At 51.6% G+C, this 20,694-nt stretch overlaps 2 protein-coding genes across 4 annotated transcripts in view; both read right to left on the bottom strand.

The window, feature by feature from the left end:
* Window positions 1-11,133, bottom strand: part of RABL6 (RAB, member RAS oncogene family like 6) — a 53,589-nt gene extending 42,456 nt beyond the window's left edge. The window contains exons 1-3 of one of the 3 annotated variants that reach the window (XM_040083350.2): window positions 3,677-3,747; window positions 3,358-3,492; window positions 2,163-2,274 (exon numbers count right to left, since the gene is read on the bottom strand). Coding sequence is in view for 2 of the 3 variants with exons in the window: in XM_040083347.2 (XP_039939281.1) it covers window positions 3,358-3,492; window positions 10,699-10,828 (265 nt within the window). In the remaining variant the exon portion in view is untranslated. Of the gene's footprint in view, window positions 1-2,162; window positions 2,275-3,357; window positions 3,493-3,676; window positions 3,748-10,698 lie in introns of those variants that run through there. The other 2 variants (XM_040083347.2, XM_040083348.2) reach the window with 2 other exon arrangements.
* A 901-nt stretch (window positions 11,134-12,034) lies between these two features.
* Window positions 12,035-17,975, bottom strand: AMBP (alpha-1-microglobulin/bikunin precursor). The gene is made up of 10 exons (XM_040083393.1): window positions 17,818-17,975; window positions 17,063-17,205; window positions 16,697-16,773; window positions 16,100-16,213; window positions 15,399-15,500; window positions 14,725-14,762; window positions 13,853-13,931; window positions 13,600-13,767; window positions 13,269-13,445; window positions 12,035-12,169 (listed from the first exon to the last, which is right to left on the bottom strand). The coding sequence occupies exons 1-10, from the start codon at window positions 17,926-17,928 to the stop codon at window positions 12,138-12,140; spliced, it is 1,041 nt and encodes a 346-aa protein (XP_039939327.1). The 5' UTR covers window positions 17,929-17,975; the 3' UTR covers window positions 12,035-12,137.
* Window positions 17,976-20,694: the final 2,719 nt, after the last annotated feature.

Genomic DNA, 20,694 nt, shown 5'->3' with positions numbered 1-20,694 from the left:
AGAAGTTCTTCCCTTTCATCACTAGTGTCATTCCTGATTATTTTGATCATGCAAGAAGATAATTGCTTTAGTGCTGCTGCATTGGCTTTGCTGTGTGACTCATACCCAGCAGCATCTCACCCAAAGGAGCTCTGTGGCAGCAAAAAGAATGCCAATTTATCCTTTCAAGTCCCTAGCTCGGATTAGCACAAACCACATATCCAAGCTCCTAAATTCTGTCCTGAGCTGCTATTTGACCAGATACTCCATGGCCAGTGGCACACTGAACACTGCTTTCCCTCAAAATGGTGGAGAGCCATGAAAACGCTCCAGTTGCAGGAAAGCTCATTTAAAAATAAGAATTATCACATTGTGGGTGGGTTCATCACCAGGAACTTGTCATCGTTGTCGTCGAGATGGCCACAGCACTCAAGAGTGCTTCTTTAAAACTTCAGGGGGCTCCAAGTATCAGTACCTCATTATCTTAAAGTCTTTCGTACTTTTTCTATGTTGCAGTCCCATGAGTAGCACCACGCAGCTCTGGCTCTTTCTCTCCTTCTTCTACCTTCCTTCTGCATTTCCAGCTTGCTGCTTCCTGTCCCTAGCACAGCCACCCAACCCTGTCTGTCCCTCACACAATGTCTTAACCCTTTCTGTCCCTCACACGACCTCCCGTCCCTTCCTTCTTGCAGCACTGCCAGCAGACTCCATCTGACTCCTCTGTCAACTAGCTCACCCTTTTATCACACCCAGAGCTGTGAGGGCAAGGCTGTTTGCACACAGGTGCAATGTATGGGGACCAAGACTGCCTTTAGCACTATCTCTATCTGTCTTCCCACAGGAACTCACAGGCCCTCTGACATTTTTTACCCTCATTCAATGACAGGATCCACTTCCTATGATCTGGATCACAAATCCTACAGTGCAAAGCTACTCTGCCATCCCCCAGGCATTCAAAGGATCTCAGTGCAACGACTTGTCAATGTTTATTTCAGACTCCCTTTTTCAGGCTGCCAAATAGAATAAAATTGGTGACCAGTAAAATCCAGAAAAGTGCTCCTTAGGGTCAGGAATGGTAATTCCCTACTTGTACACAAAAATTAAAAATACCCATTACAATTGGCACAGAAAAGCAACTTTGTTTGCTCTGAATAAGAAGTAACTCAGATTCTGCTACCTTTATTAATTCCTCTAGCATAAAATTTCTGAAGGTGCTACATTTTGCATCTAAAATGGAATTCTTCTAAGACCAGTGTAAGAATCCTTCAATATTTGACAGCGATTTAATTAATATCTGTAAATATTTGCCACCAACTACCTCATAATGTTTATTCAAGGTAGCCTGAGTGCATGAACATAGGAAAAACAAACTTTATTTTTCCTCTACAGATTAACTTGGTCAACAGGGAAAGATTTAGACCTGAACCAAGTACTCTGAGGGTCCACATCACCAGTCTTGGATGGAAACTTCTGACAGCAGAAAACAGATTTCACAAAGTCTTTAAAATGGGGGTTACTTTTTGAAATGTATCTTAAGAAAGTCAGTGGAAAAAATCTTATATTAGTCGCAATTACTACTAAGACAATAGCACAGTGTTTTTTACAACGTAAAAGGAACACAAATGAAAGGCAGTTTCAGGTACAGCTTTGCAGGTAGTTTTACAAGGTCAGCAACACCTCATCCTGAGAAAAGTCCATCACCATCTGTATACACTGCTGTCAGCTCTGGCCAGGTAAATCTACAGAAATGCAGCATACCAAGGTTAGAAGTGGGCCCTAGAAATAACCTATGCACCAGCGGGTCTCAGCACACAGCAAAGCCAGCCTCAAGTGTAGGTGTTTTCCACCCCAGGATTGCATCAGTGTTGTAAAAGCAGTGCCTGAGCCTTGGCTCAAGGAAAGAAATGTAGACAAAAGTGAGATGACTGGATCTTCCTCCAAACACCTTTTTGCATGTACACATTTTGTACCTGTTCATGGATACAGTTAGATATGAAGAAGCCTCCTAAAATAAATGCCAGACTCCCAGGCTGTATCCAACACAAGTGTTGTGTTTACTGGCACCCACCAGAGAGGAAACCCAACTCCGATGCTTTAACCCATGATACTGCAGAAAGCTACAATCAACACTCGGTGCATTCTTTACACTTGGGTATCTAGGAAAGAGGAATTTTATTTCTTACTCTGATCTAAGTCTGTTTAGGCTGAAGCATTCAAATTTGATTTTGGAGATAGTTTCCACCATCCAGCTTGTAAGCTCTGTGTTCATTCCTCAGTAACTGATGTGCTGGCATCCTGAGAGAAAGGAAGAGGAGTGAGGGGAAGGATGCCACAGCTAACACACACCATGCCAGATGTTTGGCTGCAGATAGGAAACACCTCTGTGTGACCACAGAAGATCTGCTGGTGAACACATCCTGTGGCTCTGTGAGCATTACCATGAGACTCGGGCATCATGGTATCACCTGCTAATTCAAATTTGGTGATGAATCAGACACAGCACTCAATTTGGTGCTCACCCCACTGCACAAAATGTTCTCCCAGCTGGGAGGAGTTGGGCAGTATCTGATTCAACAAAAGATCAGAGTGAGGCAGATGGACAATGTCTGATAATGACAAACAACTGCTGACCTTTTTTGTACACTATACTCAGTCTTACAGAGAGAGCACTTTCATACTGAATCAGGGGTTCATCCCACAAAGCTGTGGCATTCTTGATCAGAATCTGAAAGCTGGACTTAATGCACTGTTGAATCACCACCTTATGCAACTTCAGTGCCTGCAGTGTCTTCTTCAGGTGGGAGGCAGGGCTTTCACAGCCACTTGCAACCAATAAAATAAAAACTAAAATCACATCTGATCACTCAGACTGCAACAAGAACTTAAAAAAGCACTGGCACTTCTGTGCTTCAGTAAGCCAGCCTAGAGCTAACAGTACTACAATAATTTTTGAAACCTTCCCCAGTCACCAGATGCTCTTTTATTTTCATCAGTAAAATCCAGTTTGCACCATGCATCCCCTTCTAGGCAACACAGTAACACCCAAAGCAGAGCAGTCCCCAGAGACAGATTTATACAACCACCCCTCCTCATTAACATGTCAAGCATATTACAAAGATTTCAAATACTTTAGACCACCTATTAAACACTTCCCTTGGATTGTGACTTCCAATGACATATTCTTTAGCACTTATAGAGCATCTGACAGAAATAAAAACATGACTGAAAAACTATGAATAATAAATTAAAAAGAGTGATGAGAGACCATTTTCTCTTCCAAGCACACAAAGAAAGGAGCAAATGAGGCTGTAGTGGAATTTCCTCCCCCAAGGCACTATGTCCTATGACTGTCATTTCCTCCACCCTTTTCCATCTTACTTTTGTAATTCCAGTGGATGCTGGTGACTTGGATCTCCTGAGTTGGAATATATTCCTCAATAAATTTCTTTCCCTGCAGTCGGTGCCAGAGTGTGGTTTTCCCAGTGTTCCTGTCCCCCCGGATGACAATTTTCACTGGAGAAAAGAGCAAGCAGACAAACTGATTAAATGCAACTTGAAGAATGCTGTGAAAAGCATGCTAACTTTTTGCAAGCATTATTCAGATGTAATTAGTCCTCCCATACTACACAGGTACAATGGGGTTCGTTAGAAAACATGAGCTTCAGTCAATTAAATCAGTGTTTATTCAATAACTCACACTAGCTCAGCAGAACGAACCAACAGCAAGGTTGAATCTTCAGAATCTGCACAACTCCAGGCAGCTGAGCCTCTGCTCTGTGATGGATGCACTTGACCCCTTAAGTAAACCAGGAGCAGTTTGGTTCAGGCTTTAAAGGAAGCAAAGGCCTGACCCATGCCTGGACCAAGAATTTCTCTAGGAAAGACAGAGAGGAGCAGAGACACAGCCAGCACTGGTGCACATGAGCTTGGAACACCACACCAACCACAGATTAACACAAGAATACTAGGTGGCTTTTCCAAAATTCATTTATCATGGAACAAAGAAAGATGCGAATACAAGGAGTCTCCTGCACACCCTTCCCATTGAACGCAATCAGACTACGACCCCTCACGTTATCCCATCAATATGACAGACGGGATGAGCCTTCCCTGAGCTCTCCGTGCCCAGCGATGTGGCTGCATGGTGGGGACCTCCCCAGAAGCTGGGACACCTCTTAAGCTTCCCCTCGAGGTAGAGACCTCTTGCCCCTGACAGATTAGCAGTCTAATCCAAGCTCTTTCTAAACTGTGGCTGGACTGTCTACCTGTTAGTCTCCCCTTCAACTGGGACTCCTCTCTGGGTCTGAGGTCCCTTACCTGGGAATAAGAGATCCCTTCTTGCCCAACAGATCCTCAGTAAGGAACTGATGGCATGTGGAATTAATACTAATGAAATTGAAGCTCAGCATTAATTATTATAAACTCTGTATAGATAATTCCATTAGACATAAACTGTACAAGTCCGAGTCTGAGACTAAGATTGGATCCAGAAGCACTTAAGCTCCATCAGGCGTTTAGAAAGGGTGAGTTTCATAACTCAACAGGAGGGCATCTGCATCACTCATTCCACCTCAATTCTTACTCAATTTTCCTCAGGGTGTTTCATGCATGTGGTCAGTAACAGATTGAACTTTGCCATCAACCTTTGTGAAGTCGCACTTGAACAATATCATATCTAGACCACTTTTGCTTGTACAGCTGCTGCTCATTCTTTAAGTGATCTAAATCACCCATTTGCAACAACCTCCCATCCTCCTGCCTTCTCTACCTCTCCCTGGCCCTTACTCCCACTTTCTCATACCCTATTCCCTGGCTGGCCTTTTCTGCCAGGCTATTCCTTCCATTACCTCCTCTATCATTTCCCTTTTTTCTTAAACACTTCTCATGCCTTGAGAGAACAGAATCACAGAATGATTTAGATTGGAAAGGACCTTTAGCATCAACTATTCAAACATTCCCTCAGCACTGCCAAGGCCACCATGTAAACCACGTCCCCAGGTGCCACACCCCTGTGGTTTTTAAATCCCTCCAGGGATGGGGACTCCACCACTGGCTGGACAGCCCTTTCTGTGAAGAAATTTTCCCCAATAGCCAATCTAAATCTTGCCATGTGTAACTTGAGGTTGTTTCCCCTCCTTTTACTTGTTAGTTGGTAGACGAGGCTGACCCTCACCTGGCTACAGCCTCCTGCCACCAGGCCCTTCTGTTGGTTGCTTCATTTAGACAGAAACTCTTTCAAACTCTTCAAAAGAAAGCAAGTGTCCAAAATATCAAAATCTGTAGCAATTAATATAATGAACTTTCCAGAATCAATTGAAAAGCTATCTTGTTCTTTCTGAAAACACTACCTATTATTTTCTAAATTTTCTGTTACACTGTGGATTTTTTTTTTTTTTAATGCCATCTTTGCTTTTACTGGCAACCACATGGCTACTGGAAATCATAAGCTGACTAAACTGAATTTTTATTCTTGTGTTCTCATTTGGAGCTATGATCCCCTGGAACATGGGCCACATCACAGACATTTAATGGCAGTCAGGTGATGAGCATTAGGTTGTGCATCATCATTTGGGCAAGGAGATGTGAGACAGAAGGCTGCCTTCCGCTGCAGTTCAGGAGCTGCTGCAGGCGTTTCAGAGAAGAGCTGAAGAGGTCAACTTGAAGATAAAGCACACAAAATCTGTGGAGGAATTCTGTCTGTTGCTGCAGTTCCAATGTGCTTTTGTTGTACACAGAGGTTTATTCTTTTTCAGAGATGTTGATTCTTTTTCAAAATTACTCACCACACCAGGATAATAACAGCAAAAGTGAACACAATATTTACAGGCTGACTTCACTTAAAGGTCCCAGAACATCTCTGCAGACACAACAAACCAGTTACTGCATTTCTTGTCACCTTGTGTATGATTGTTTCTTACTTACAGATGGTAAAACAATTGATAGAACATCCCTTTGATTTTTTGGAAACAAGCCAGTCCACGGCATGGGCAGAATGAGACTCCATTTGTTCCCTTTCAAACCCAAACCTCTCCAAATGCTCTCACCGCCTGCCTTAAAATGTTCAAATTCATATCCCTCACACCCCCCCCGCCCAGAATGCAGCAAGAGATACTAAAACAGTGAGATTTAAGGGAAAAATAGACCCTTCCTTAAACAGTCAGGCTGCACTCAAGGTGCACTTTCAAGATCACTAACAGATGATGTGGTTGCAAGCTCTCCCCAGAAGCGACAGTGGGACAGTTCTACCTCCTGCCAACACCATATTTATGCACTTAAACATGGAGCTGGATCAAGAAACTTATCTGGCTGACAAATAACTCCAAAATTATCCATTTTCAGTTTTCTTCTCTAGCTCCAGTGCCCAGCTGAATGAGCAGCCTGAGCAACACATGGGAGGCATGGCTGGAGTGCAAGGGATTCCCCCCAGCCCTCATCAGCTCACGTTTAGATCAGTGCAAGGTGCTTGCGGCACCACACACTCAGTCTGAGCAGGTCCAAGGGCCCCTTCCAGCTCCAGCACTCTTCACTAGCATCTCTCTTCTCTCACACAGAGCACAAGTTCTCACTGACTTTTCCTGAAGAAAGAAAAAGTCTTTAAAAACAGAACAGGAAGAAGGCAGGTGACACAAATCACTTTTAGCAAAGCAAAGTCTGTATTTGGGATTTTGGCTGGGGCAGGTGTGCTCAGTGATAGGCACCTGCGAGACAGGAAGGCCTGAGTGAACTTCCAAGCACAGCCAGGCTGGTGCATCATAGGCCTGGACTGCGGCTGAATGTGGAAGGAGGAACAATAATTATAGGTGAGGTTAATGCTATCAAGCAAAACTGTTGCCTTTTTTTGATTTGAAGTTAAATCAGTACTTACTGCAAACAGCCAGAGGTTTGTAGCAAAGACAAGAGAATTATCTGTGGGAAGAAGGGTAGGGATGGGCAATAGATCAAGAGGCAAAAAAGCTAAACAAATAATTTTATTCATATTGTCATTGCATCAGGAAAACTAGAGGGATATTCATTCTCCAGATGGGAAAACTGAAGAGCAGTGATGATACAAGCCCAGAGAACAGGTCTGAGACCAACTCAGAATTAGAAATCAGGAATTCCCAGGTTTGGCCACATTCCTCCAGGACTCTGCAGCAAAGATCCAAAACTAATAACCCCACTGAGAGAGTCATAACCTCACTCTCCTTAAGGTGTTTGGGATTTCAATTGAAATGCTTTGAGCTTGTTCTGCTGCAAAAAGCAGCACCACCTGCTCTGCAGACCCACCCCCCCTCAGCACACTTCCCATAGGCACAGGCCAGCAGCAGGCAAAGCAAGGCTGGCAAGTGCTGCACAAACACCTGTGTCAGCCATAGGAGAAAACAAGAGAAGGTGGGAAGTGGCAGGAAGAGGAGCAGCCCTCCTTTTGGGAGTTGTGCTGAAGGAAAATACTTAACAATGAGTCTGGGAACTACAACTACAAAGCAACACAAAAGAAGTAAGGACTATAACGCTTACTAAAAAGGTGCATGGTATTCATTTTGTCTTTTAATGAATATGTTAGGCAGAAAAATTAGTAAGGAGAGGGAGCGGGGGGAATTCTTGGAGCTACTCCCTTTGGTATCCTAGCACTAATGACTCTTCAGCCTGTGCTCCAGGCACACACAGCAGCGGGGTTTGTTAAGTGACACACTGGATGGAATGTGTAAAGCCCAGAGCAAGAGTTCCATGTCTGGGGAACAGAATAGATGAACATTTGGCAACTCCGTGTCTTTTGTTCCTGTCACTGACCAGCAAATCCCAGGACCATTGTTTGCCCATCACTGCCTTACATAAATGGTCATATTTGAGCACCCTGGTGCTCAAAATTACATTCTGCAACCTTTGTTCAAACAAGCACTGCTGCCAAAGGCAGGAGAACCACTTCCTCTTACTTGCTCTTGCCACACCCCCCCACAGGGCCAGCAAAGCCCTTGGAACACCACACAGCACACCTGATCCAGGGCATTCCAAGCAGGAAAATGAGCAAATTTTCACAAAGACTGGTTCCCCACCCCTACAATCATGATCCCTTATAAACATTCCAGCCATCACATACATGGCATTTTCATGTCATTTTCAGCTCTGTCCTTTCTGAGTGCTCACGGAACTCTGCTGCGAACCACAGCAGCTCCATGCAGATGGTACAGAGCGTATGCGTGCTGGAATGCAGTATGGAAATGCTTTTGTTTTACAACAGGCTGTCCCAAGCAAAGATCATGATTGCTGCCAAAGGCTGGTACTGGTCTCTGCTCTCATAATTTCATTAGAATTCTAAACCTTCCCACCCTGTAATGCTCTTCCTTTTGAGAAGCTGACTGTGTAGAAGAGGGACCATCAAAAGAAATCATTTGGGTTCAGCTTAGTGCTCTATTCTACCCAGGGCCATATTCTAATCAGGGCCATTAAAACACTTCACAGCCTTCAGCATCACCTCAAACATGGGGCTATCTGTTACTAAATGTACCTGAGAGCTGCAGAGCTAGCACAGCAGGGGCTGCTCTGAGTCCAGGGAGGCACCCAGAAGCCAGGTACAAGGCCTGTGTCCCAGCCTGCTTTATCAGTGAACAACCCAAGGTATTCTCAGCACACTGTATTTGTGGGAAGGAAACAGGCTTCATTCAGGATCTGTAGTGCTCTAATGCAGCAAAGAAACATTTCTGTAAAACAAATCACAGTGCCCTTTAGTTTAAGTTTAGACAGTTCCAGGGAAACAGAGGAGCTGTAAAGATCTTTGTGCGCTAACAGTGGCTCCAAACCACATCCTGCACTCTGCTGAATGTCAGGAATTTGCTAAGAAAAGAGAATTGGCAACGCACAGAATTTGCAGTTCTGCCCTTCCTGAGCAATGGCCCTTGAAATGACATTCCTTCACAGCCCACCTTCAACTGAGACCACCTCACCACTCTGGAATGTTCCCCATCTCCCCAGTGCCATGGCTATGAGGGGTACCTGGAAGCCCTTTGGTAAGCCATCCTGTATCTCCTATAAATATTATACAACAATGGTGCTGGGAGGAGTTACTATGGAGATTGGAAAGCTTGCCTTAAGGCAGTGACAGAAAGCTGCAGTTTTCAGCTACAAAACAGTAACTAGAACACAAATGCTGGTAAGAGACAGCACAAACCGAAAACCTTTCCTGAGACTTTCACTAATAAGACAAAAAGCAGGGAAGCTACAATTAGCATTTTTGGCCTTGCATGAATGGCAGGCAGGTGCCCATCCACAGGTCTGGCACAATGCAGTCACCATGGAGCAGAGCTGGTCCCATCCTGTGCCAGCAGGATGCAGCTGATCCCTTCTGTCTGCAGCACAAACCTCCCCTGCCTGAGAAGTCAGCTCCTGGCTCTTACATAATTCACAAGCTGGTATTAGCTACCTGATCTCCGGCACTCAGCTGCCCATGCAGCACGCAGGTCTTCTGGGCTGTGGCCACATGAAGCCTCTGCACAAACCAACAGTCTGAGACTAGCGGATCTCCAGTACATGTTTAAGGATGCAGTGCTGTGTTCCAAGGCAGCACCTTCATTCTCAGCCCCATCTTGCACTGGAAATCCAGTCTCAGCAATCACACTGCTGCTTTTCACACTCAGGACTGCTTGCTAAGACACTAATTTTATAAATCAAACAGCACTGGCATATCTGCAGATGCAGTATGGATATAGGCACCAAATGCTCTTTCTAGTAAAGCAGAGCACTTCAAAACCTCAATCCCAAAGCACAACCAACTGCCATAATATTAAACAAAGAAAAAAAACACCCCAAAACCCAAAGTGTAACTTCTCCATCACATTCTGCTTCAGACCAGGATCCAACAGAAGCGCTGTTCCTCCAACACGTGTGCCTTTACAGCAATTACCCAGTGCCACGTTTACAAATCAGTCTTTTTCCCACCTGCCAATCTCAGTCTTCTGCAATCTGCCTCCCCTGCCTGCCTGGATCCACACAGACAAGCTGGTACTCACAGCGCTCTCTGGAACCTGCTCTATTTTCAGCAGGAATGACATAACTGCTGATTCTGTCTCACAATTGTTACTTTGGGACATATATTTCACATACTTGCAGTGCCCTCCTGAAACACTATATTAGAAATCACTTTTACTGAGCTCCAAGGGAAAAAAGCAGCCCTAAGTCTCAACATTGAGAGGAAAAGAATTCTGAAAGCATTCCTCGAGAAAAGAGCAAATGTATCAGTTGCAGAAAAGACAGGATGAAATGATGTACCAAGGGCACACAGAGGTATTCACTATCCACTTTTTATTAAAGCTCTTTTTAATAGACTCTTATCATACAACCACTACAGCTTAATTATAAACATCATTATCCTGCGCTTCAGAGAAGGTCACCCACGCACTCAGGGGAGTTACCCTCTCGATGCTCGAACCGACACAAACGGACGTACCAGGCACTCTCTCCTGTGCCACAGCCGGCAGGCAGCGCTTAGGGACGCTGCTGCATCGCGGGTCCCGAATCCTGCACCGAAAGAGAAAAGTTTCCCGACCCCTCACTCCTCCCACGAGCTCAAACATTTAATTCCAAACTTGGCTTTGAGCGAATACGGATAAAAGCACCAACGTGCACAAAGAAGCACACGCACTCTCGGCCCCTCTGCGGTCCCCGGGCACCCAACGGGGCGCCAGACACGGCCGCCTGCATCTCCCCGGGCTGGCCGAGCCGACCCGGCCCAGCGCTCCGACTCACTGTTATACTGGACTCCCTTGGCGAACCTCCTCTGCAGCGCCTGGTTCATGGACTGCAGCCCCGCAGGGATGTTTTTGTCGCGGACCGCAGCCTGGTCCGAGCCCACCAGCTTCTTCAGGGCCGAGAACATCTTCGTGATCCCACACCTGCACCCCAGTGAACGTGCCAAGCGTGGGCTCAGGGATCGGGCGGCCGCGGCGGAGGCACGGGGTGGCTCAGGGCTGCAGCGGGGCCGGTCCGGCCATGCGGGGCGGAGGTGTGCGGGCCCGGCCCGGCAGGAGGAAGTTGCGCCGTGGGAGGAGGGACACTATCGGGACATGTCCCGGCGCGGGGTGGTGGAGCCGGTGGCGAGGAACAGCGCGGGGCGGTGGGGCCGGACCGCTCAGCCCTGCCGGGGACCAGTGCCGGGGGCCGGGCGTGGGGAGCGGAGGCGGCGCACGGTTCCCGCCGCCGCCATCTTAGCTCTTCCGCCTCACCGCGAGGGGCCGGGGCACGCGCGGCGCGGGTACGGGGGCCGGCGGGGGACAGAAGGGCGCGGAGCGCGGTTGCTGCCGGGACCCCTGGGAACGCCCCCGTGGCTCTCTCGAAGGCCGAATGTAGCCCAATTCCCCCGACATCCTCGCAGCGTGACCCTCATAACCCCGGCCATGTCCTCCTGGGACCACCACAGCCCCCCAAGACTCTCGCAATCCCCCCATGGCAGCTTCACAGCCCCCCAGCCGTGACCCCCATAACCCCTCACGAGGCCCCTGCACCATCCCTGGGACCACCCTCAAAACACCTCTAATCGCTTCCTGGGACCCCTAACCCCCGGAATTGCTATAACCCGTGTCGTCCTCCCCTGTGCCAGCCCCATTTTCCCGTGACCCTCATAGCCCCGTAACTCTTCTGTGACCCCTCAGGGTCCTCTCTAACACCCCGTAATCCAGTGCTGCAAAGTCCGTATAACTCCTCTCCCCACGTCCCCCATCTCGGCCACACACGGCTCTCCCCGGTCCCACCGTGACCCCAAGCCAAATGCAATCATTCACCTTTAGGGAGGAGCAGACACTACCCTCCCTTGCTGTCCCCCTCCCAGCAGCCCCCCTGGGAAATGGGGGCTGGACCCCATCCAGTGAGACCCCTGAGCCTCTCGGTGCACCCCCGGCCACCCTGGCCCTGTGTGGGAGAGGGCAGTGGCCTGAGGAAGGGTCAGAGACTCAGTGGGGATAACCCAATAACCCACGGAGGTGGGGACACCCACCAGAGAGGATCCCACAGCATCCCCTGCCCCTCCTGTGCCCCTCACCCCACTCCCCACCAGCTTGAAGATTGACACTGGGCTCTTTGGTCACATGAGAGGCATTTACTGTTGGAGGTAACTCCTGTGCTGCCACAGCTGCCAGCATCATCCTGCAGGACCCTGGTGCTGGGTGCCCGCCCCTCATCCTCTGCCTGCATCAGTTTGAGAGATGCAGGAACTCCTCGTCCTCTGCAAGTGGAGAGACACAGCAGGTGATGGACAGACCCCCAGCCCCCTCATCACCCTGCAGTCACAGATGATGGATGCTGCTTCCCACTTTGTCCCTGCCATCAGTGATGGATGAAGGCAGCAGCCTAGACCATCTATGCATATCCTTGTTGTCCTGCACTTCATATCCCACCACACGCCATGGTGGCATTAATGTATTTTACATTGCTGGCAGGGATTATAAAAGATAGGTTCTGCACTAAGACAGTCTCCATCTCCCATCTGTGGGTTCAGGCCAAGTCCCCAGCTCCCGCCCTCCTGCTCCTGGGTGACTCCAGCAGGCTTGTCCAGGACTGGATATGGTGGAAGATGCCTCAGTCACCACTCTTTGCAGGAAGGTTTTCTCTGCCACACTCCTAACAACCTGGTCATCACCCCCCCTCAGGTCTGAGTGGTGCCTGTTGTGTCTCCCAAGGATGTTCAGTATGAAAACTGCTGCACTGCCTGGAGCTGGGGGGCCTGGCAGGTGTTGCACCCCCGACAGGGACCCTGGGTTGGTCCTTAGTTGGTGTCAGGGTTCCCACAGCCCCAAATCTTTCAGCACAGGGGCTGTTGCCTCCACTGCTCCCCTCTGCACCCCAACCTGCCTGGAAACATTCCCCCTCTCATCAAGACCATACTGCAGTTCAGTCATGGCCTCAGCGTGTCTACAGCCTGCCCAGCCCCACTGGACCATACTGTCTGTTGGTTAATGGCCGTATTCTGTATCCAGGACAGATCCTCCTAGGCACAGCACAAAACCACCCCACACCCATCATGGACCCATGACAAACTCATCCCAGCCCAAGGACACACCCATCCTGGGTCCATCCTCACCCAGAATGACCCATTCCAGGCAGAGCACAACACCGGTCCAGACCCATTCCAGAGCCAGACTGATCCTGAACCCATGACAAACCCATCCCAGGCCCACGATGGACCCATCCTGGACCCATCCAGAGTCAGGACGGACCCATCCAGAACCAGGACAGCCCTGTCCCCACCCCAGGCAGAGCCAGTTCAGGACAGGAGGTGGTGCAGGTTGCTGCCCTCCCCTGGGGTGGGGGGCCAAGGGGAATACCTGCCAGCTGAGAAGCCCCGCAGTACTCCTTGCACTCCTTCTCCGAGTAGAACTGGTTCCCGTTGCCCTTGCAGCCCCCATAGCTGAAGGTGATGCACTTGCCCTGGGTTGCATCAAAGGCCCAGCGCGTCATCAGTGCCTGGCAGGGGCCTGGGGCAATGGGCAGCCTGCAGGCAGCTGCAGGGACAGGAGCTGCGTGAGGTGGGGGATCCAGGATCTCCCACACCTCCCACATGGATGGCAGACACGTGGCATTCAAGGCAATGCTCAGATCCTTTGTGATGCCTCAGCAAAGGCACCTCCAGGGCCCTGGCCCAGGCGGGATTCTCACCCTCGGTCCGGCATGCCTGAAGACACTCCTTTTCTGAGTAGAAGTTGTTGCCATTGCCCAGACAGCCTCCATAGAGGAAAGTTTCACAGGCCATGGAGGAGGAGTTGTAGAAGAAGCGGGAGAGCATCCCACTGCAGGGCCCAGGGTCCTGGCTCAGCCGGCATGAGTCTGTGGACCAGCACACCATGGGTGACAGGCAAATGGGAGTGCAGACCAGGGGGGTCCGGATGCAGCCCCATCCCCTGGGACCTACCTTCCTTGTTGCCAATGTAAGTGGGCAGGGGTCCTGTGGCTGAGCCCTCCTCCAGGGGCAGAACTGCTCTCCGTGCCCTCTGCACCAGTAAGGAAACACAGAGCTGCCATCAGTCCCTGCCTGTGGGACCTGCTGCCCACCCCATTGCCCTCAGGGTGGGCTGTGTCAGGGGACCTCAGGCTCCAGCCCTCCTCTGTGCTCCCAGCATGTCTCCAGTCACTGATCTTGGGTCTGCAGGCTGTGATCCCTCCACACCTCATGATCTTCCCAGCCCTGTGCTCTTCCAGGGTGGGGTCCACAATCCCAGGTTGTGGATGAAGACAGTCAAAGTGCCAAAGTCATGTCCCACGCTGGGGATGTGCCTCAATGGTGTGTTACCTGCTCTTGAGTCAACTGGCTCATTTCTCCTATGAAAGTTCCATTCCCCCTGGAAAATCTTTCAACACTTAACCCTGAGAGGCTGGGAGATGCTGAGTGATGGAAGTTGAAGGACCAGTGGGTGCTAAGTTTCCCCATCCCTGGAGAAGGGGTCTACAGCCTGGCTAGGACACACACAGATAGGCAAGGAGCTAGGAAACACCAGCAACCTTCATACTATTAAAAAATCAGAGTAGGAAAAGGCTTCCACTTGGTAATAAGTTCTTGTGCCCAACTGGCCATCAGGACCCTCCGCCTGCACCGGCCTTGACCCCATCCTTGCAGGCAAAGCCCATCAGCAGAGGTGGAAGAGTGACTCCCAAGATGGTCAGTGGAGCCACTGCCCAAACAACAGGTCCTGCCCCTGGAGCCTCCTCCCTGGACACTTGATCTCCAGTGAGTTTGCTTGGAAGGGATGTCTCTGGCCTTGATCCACTTCAGAAGGTCCCACTCACCTGGGGAGCATTTTCAGTCTCCTGAGGAACACATTCACCTGGTCCAGGAGCAGGAGAGAAGATGAGCAGTGTGAGAGGAGAGGTGTCCTGACAAATTCACCTCAGTGAGTCCAGAACTGTGTACATGCAGGACCCTGGGCAAGGGGACACCCTCCCAGTTCCATCCAACGTTCTTCCCCTCTTTCTGCTTTCCACCTTCCACTCACAGAAGCTTTGTCCTAAAATGCCCATACCTCCCTCCATCTCCCTGAAATCCCCACGCCCCTCTGGATCCCCTCAAAATCCTACACACACATGCACACACACAGAGCCCCCCCGCCCCAATCATGCCAGCCCCTTCTGAACTGCAGACTGAGCAAGGAGCCTCCCAGGTGCTGGCATGGCAGCACCCAGCCTGGGGACCAGGCACAAGTGTCCCATGTCCTCATCCCAGCACAGTGGAGTGGTTGCATTGACCTGACAGCCCAGCATGGACCCCTCTGAGTGGAAGCTGATTTCTCTGCTGGAATCCTGACTGATACACAGCCTTATTTCCTTTTCATCCCATGCTACCAAAGTATTTGTCTCTCCTCCCTCCCTCCCTCCCATCGCCCATCTCTCCAGCCTGGCAGACCCAGAAGGAGCAGTTGGAGTGCTCTGGCAGCATGAGAGACACGTGCCTCATGGGAGGTTACCTCTGTTGGCCAGGATGAAGATGGAGTCTTCAGGGATGCCCATGTCCAGAGCAAGCTGATGGAAAGAGTCAATGAGGTCCTCCCGCAGCTCTGGACTCCTCCCTGGGAAAGAGAATGGTCTGTGAGCAGGGTTGGTGTGGGAGTACAGCCCCCAAGTACCCACTGAGCTCAGGTGGCTGCAGGCAGGTGCAACACCAGCTTCCTGGTCCTTCCCAATATAGAATCAGGGAAGCAAAGATCAACCATTGACCCAGCACTGCTATGTCCACCCTAAATTATGTCCCCAAGCCCCATATTTACATGTTTTTTGAACCCTTCCAGGCTCAATGATGCGACCACTTCCCTGGGCAGCCTATTGTTCTTGACCAGCCTTGACCAAGGGCTTGGACAAAGTGGGTTTAACGTTTCTTAATCCTGGAAGACAGCATCTCCTACCACTTCAGGGCTGGGTTTACTCTAAGCAGGTATCACCACCTTCATCCCAAACACCTGGCTGGTTTGGGTGTTCAGAAATGTCGCTCTCATGGAGCCATGATACTCCACCTCTGCCAAGCCAAAGATGAGCTGGTCTAAGCCACCGTTTCCAAAGCCCATGGTCAGGTCCCTTAAGGCCAAGTGAGCTGAGAGACCTTTGGGTGTTTTTGAGCTGTGCTGGTCCACCCTAGAGCCTCCTTGCCCTCACATGCCATGGCCAGACATACCATACAGCTTCAAGGTGGTGCTTGGACCAAAACTGCTTTTCTTCTTCATCAGAATGACAGCATATTCTTCATAGTTGGTACGGAGCACATAGGACTGGATAGACATATCCCATTCTGGGTGAGACAGAGACACAGGGATGTCATTTCTGCCCCTCACAGTGAGATGGAGCAGTGTAAGACAGCCCCAAAGCTAGGGACTGAAATCAGGCATCTAATTAAAAAAACAAGATTTTCGGGAAGAAGACTCAGATACAGCCCTGACTTGGTTTAGGCTCACCAGTCTCTTAGCTGAGGGGACTGGAAACCAAGAGCTGCAAACAACTGAGATACCACTAATGCTCCTGAAATTTGGCTGATCCCTGCCCCAGCCTGGGACCCTGTGGACAGCAGTGACCTGCTGCAACATCTCATCATTCTGTGCTATGCAGGGACAGTGCTCAAACAGCTCTTTCCCTGCAGCTTTACTCTATACTTTGGCTGGAAATGACCCAAACTGTGGAGTGGCCTCTGAGCCCTGCTTTTCTGAATCCCTTCCACTTCTGCCAGCTGTCCCCAGAGCTGGTCCCCATCTCCCAGCCATGCCTCAGCCCAACTCACTGGGGCTGTAGTAGGTGTATTTGCCAGAGGTACTGGTCTTCTGGTACTCTCCTGAGACTTGTATGCAGTCACCTTGCCTGGAGAGAGAAGAAAACAATCAGCTACTTGGAGGGATTGTTTTCCCTGGTTATGGCACAAAAATTTTGTCTGGGGGCACCAAGGCCATGGTGCAGGATCCCTGAAATCGTGCTGCCCAAGACATCGGGTATTTGAGCCCAATCCATCCCCTCCTCAGGGCTCGGATGCCAGACAGAGCAAGTAACCCCCGTGTCTGTCCCAGCCTCTGGGAGAGGCAGCACCCCTGCGTGGGGTGGCTTTGGAGGAGGCTCAAGCACCTCCAGCAATGCTGCCAGCAGTGCCCCATACCTCAGCCTGGTGCTGGTAGTGCTGATCTGGTTGGCACTGGGGCCAGGGCCCAGCACCAGGGTGCCCATGCTGAACTTCTCCTTGTAGTTCTTCATCCATTTGCAGGTTGTACCGATGGCGATGTCGAACCACTTCCCGTACATCTGCAGGGAGAAGAGAGAGATGTCTGCACCGTGAACCCTCCTCACCAAGGTGGGACATCACCTGGTTTTGTGCAGAGTTGAAATACTCCTGACCCAGGGAGAAACTGGGAGGTGATGATGCAGGGTGCAGAGGCCAGAGCTGCTGCAGGATTTGGGAAGTGTATCAGCTCTGACCAGAATTTTCCTTGGTTCCTTGACTACAAGGCAGGGCTGGAGGCATCAGGCTGGCATCCCTCTATGTATACCAGTGAGACCCAGACCTGGGCACACATGCAGGGCTGTATGAAGCCTGGCAGGGGACAGGGTGCGATTTGGGGGATCTCCCAGGCAGCCTGCAGCCCACAGAAATCCTGCATGCTGAACCACAGACGTTCCATGGGACTCACCTGCCCTGGTACTCACACTGCAGCTGCCCTGCCTGGAGTTTGCCTGGATGAGGCCACCCCAGAGACGGGCGCATCCTGTGTGGCACCCAGAGAGTGCCACACCGCCAGTGCTTGTCTCCCACAGCCTAGCATGGGCATTATTGCCCTTTTCTCCTGGAAGAAAATGGAAGAAATCCCACCCCCTCCCTTTTGCCCCCAGAATTAAGCGACCACAAGCTGCCATTACCCGCTCAGCCTCAAAATTCTCCTGCACTTGAATATCTTCATCCTGATCTCCGATGGGGGTTCCACAAGCCACAGTGAAGAGGAGGAGGGAAAGGAGACCCCAAATAACCATGGCTGGTGGCTTCGGAGCGCTGCTGAGCCTCGGCACTCCAGCGAGCTCCCGGACTCTGCGCTGCCCCCACTGTGCAGCACTGTGACCTTCAGACCGGGGCCAGCGCGGCCAGCCAGCCTGGGGGGGCTGCCGGGGGAGGTGGCGTGTACGGCCCGGGGCGCACCACTGCCCTTGGCGGTGGATTTGTAGGGAGCTGTGTGGGGTGCGGATGTGGAGACGAGCACCCTCCCAGCCACACCAGGCTGGGCTCCTCGCCCTTGCCTGTTCCTACACCGTGGGGCCAGGAGCTGTCTTTCTCCTTTGTTCTATGTTTGGATTCATATTCCTGAGCTGTCATCCTACAAAGAGCCCCAACCCTGAGGGATCAACCTGACCCTGTGGTGAGGGGAGCACTGAGGGACGCCCAGCGCTTACCCCAAGCTATCTAATCAGTGTCCATAGGGAACAGAGTCTGAGTTTCCTGCTCCTCTTTTGGACCCCTTCAAGGCAGTCCCAAGCTGATGGCCAGCCTCCAGGATCTGGCTGGGTGTGACCCATCCCACAGTCAAGGGTCCCTGGGCTGGGAGGAGCGGGAAGTGCTGGGCCATCCTCAATCCTTCCCAGCAGTGTTTGCCTTCGTGGGATGATTAACAGAAACCAAACAGCCCGAGAGAAACTGCAAACAGAGCAAAGGGCAGGAGCCCCTCTGCAGGCGGCCACGGCCCAATATTTGTGGAGAAGGGCCAGAGCTGGCGGCACACTGGCAGAAGTCAGCTGGACTTTCACCCTCCACTCCCCGGTGGTCACTGATGGACCTTTGAAAAAGCACCAGCAGGTGCTGCTGCCCGGGCACGGGGCTGCGAGATAGCAGTGGAACTGGCAGAGACAGCCTGGACGGATCTTCCTACCACATCCCGGTGTGTCGGGAGCGTGGGGCAGACGCCTCCTCCTCGCCCCGCTTACTCTCTCTGGAGGAGCATCCCCGGCGCAGCAAAACTCGGCTCCAGGCCCAAGCCAGGGGTCCTTCCCCACGCGGGGTCCCCGCTGCCCCGGTCCCTCCATCACTAGGTGGCAGCCGGCGGTAAGGAATGAGAGCCCCGCTCCGGCCCCGCCGCAGTCACGGCGGGTGGACGGGTTCCTCTGAGCATCGTTCCTGCGGTCCGGCCAGTGATGGGCACCAGGGAAAGCTGTACTTAGAGGAGGCTTGTAAAAGACTGGGACTTTTTACACGGGCACACAGTGATGGGGCAAGGGGAAAATATTTTAAACTGGAAGAGGAGGTATTTATTTTAGATATTAGGAAGAAATTGTTCCCTGTGAGGGTGGGGAGGCCCTGGCACAGGGTCCCCAGAGAAGCTGTGGCTGCACCACTCCTGGAATTGTCCAAGACCAGGTTGGACAGGGCTTGGAGCACCCTGGGATAGTGGAAGATGTCCCTGCCCATGTCAGGGGCGTGGAACTGAATGAGCTTTAATGTCCCTTCCAGCCCAAACCAGTCTGGAATTCTATGACTTGCAAGAGGACATGGTTGTCAGGGAAACCTCAGAAGACACTGCCTTGTGTCTGTGGGTCATGGAATGCTTGGGAGCACATCTCTGATGCTCCTCATACAGGAAAGTTGAGTGTTCAACAAAGGACAGAGCAAAGGGAGACAGAGCTGGACCGGGGGGGAAGGTGCAACCCAAATCTGAAGGCTGCAACGGACCCAAATCAACCCCGGCTCACAGGAGGCCTGGGGGAGGGTGCACAGAGATGTCCCTGATGGAGGCAGGATGGGACTGGCTCCATCTTCGGCCCAGGGACTCGTGTTCCTCTCCCAGTAGTGGGTCCCTCAGCACTCACCACGCATCAGAGCTAGAGGGCAGCTGCCAGTGCGGCACTGCGGGGCTGCTGAGGGGTGGCAGCAGCCTGTGATGGCCTGTGTGGCAAGACTAGTGCTCAGCCACATCTGGGCACATGGGACGGCAAGAGAGGTGGATGGTAGAGTGAGAGAACAGCGGTTCCCCACAGCTGTTTTCTGGGACATCCCCTGGGTATGTCTCTGCAGGTGCAGAGGTGGCACCTCCACCTGACTGGGGTGGCACTTGGAGCAGCATCTCAAAGTGGAGTTGGCACAGCCCTATGTCCATCCGGGAGCCGCGTCAGCACCCACAGGTGTGTGGCAGGTGCTGTGTGCCACTGCGTGTCCCACGTGTGCTCTGAGCTGGCCGGTCTCTGTTTCCAGCCAGAAGGCTTCTCTGTGCCCGGAGATGTGGGGACGCATCTACCCACGCATCTGTCTGCACAGCTCTTCCCTGCCTGGCCCCTCCACCCCAAAACCCCGGGCAGCCTTCCCATGCACGCTCAGGGGGCGATGCCGCCTGTCCCCGTCCCGGCGTTCGGCCCGTTCGGCTCGGCCGTACAGATGCTCCTCCGCCGCTCCGGGTCGCACCTTCCACCCTCACGTGCGTCTGCTTTTTGTGTCCTTCTCGCTGCGGGTCGGGCTCTCCCCCGTCCCTCCCGTCCCTCCCGCCCCTCCGCCGCCCGCGCCCCCGGGCGCAGCCCCCACCGGAGCCAGCCACACACACAAGTGAACTTTTCTGCGTTTTCCAGCAATTAAAAAGAATAAAGCAACAGTTGTCTCCAGGCAGGGCATGGATCCTGGTGACCCTGATTTTCTGTGTGGCTGGGCAGGGTGAATGGGGCTATTGAGACCCCGATGACTGGCATCTCCACTCCAGGATTGTCTCCCCTTCCAAGTCCCCCTCCCCGCGCTCTCCTCCTCCCTACCCTCCTCCTCGCTTTTAA

This window comes from Hirundo rustica, chromosome 20 (genome assembly GCF_015227805.2).
Source record: "Hirundo rustica isolate bHirRus1 chromosome 20, bHirRus1.pri.v3, whole genome shotgun sequence".
NCBI lineage: Eukaryota > Metazoa > Chordata > Aves > Passeriformes > Hirundinidae > Hirundo > Hirundo rustica.
Note: the sequence above shows the minus strand (reverse complement) of the source record. Positions and strands in the feature narration are given on the sequence as shown.

Excerpts from the sequence above, each read along its gene's own strand:
- AMBP (XM_040083393.1), bottom strand. The coding sequence starts at position 17,928 with ATGGTTATTTGGGGTCTCCTTTCCCTCCTCCTCTTCACTGTGGCTTGT. Across the intron at positions 17,206-17,817 it reads AGAATTTTGAGGCTGAGCGG|ATGTACGGGAAGTGGTTCGA; the intron begins GTAATGGCAGCT and ends TTCTCCCTGCAG. Across the intron at positions 12,170-13,268 it reads CGGGGCTTCTCAGCTGGCAG|AGGACGAGGAGTTCCTGCAT; the intron begins GTATTCCCCTTG and ends CTCCACTTGCAG.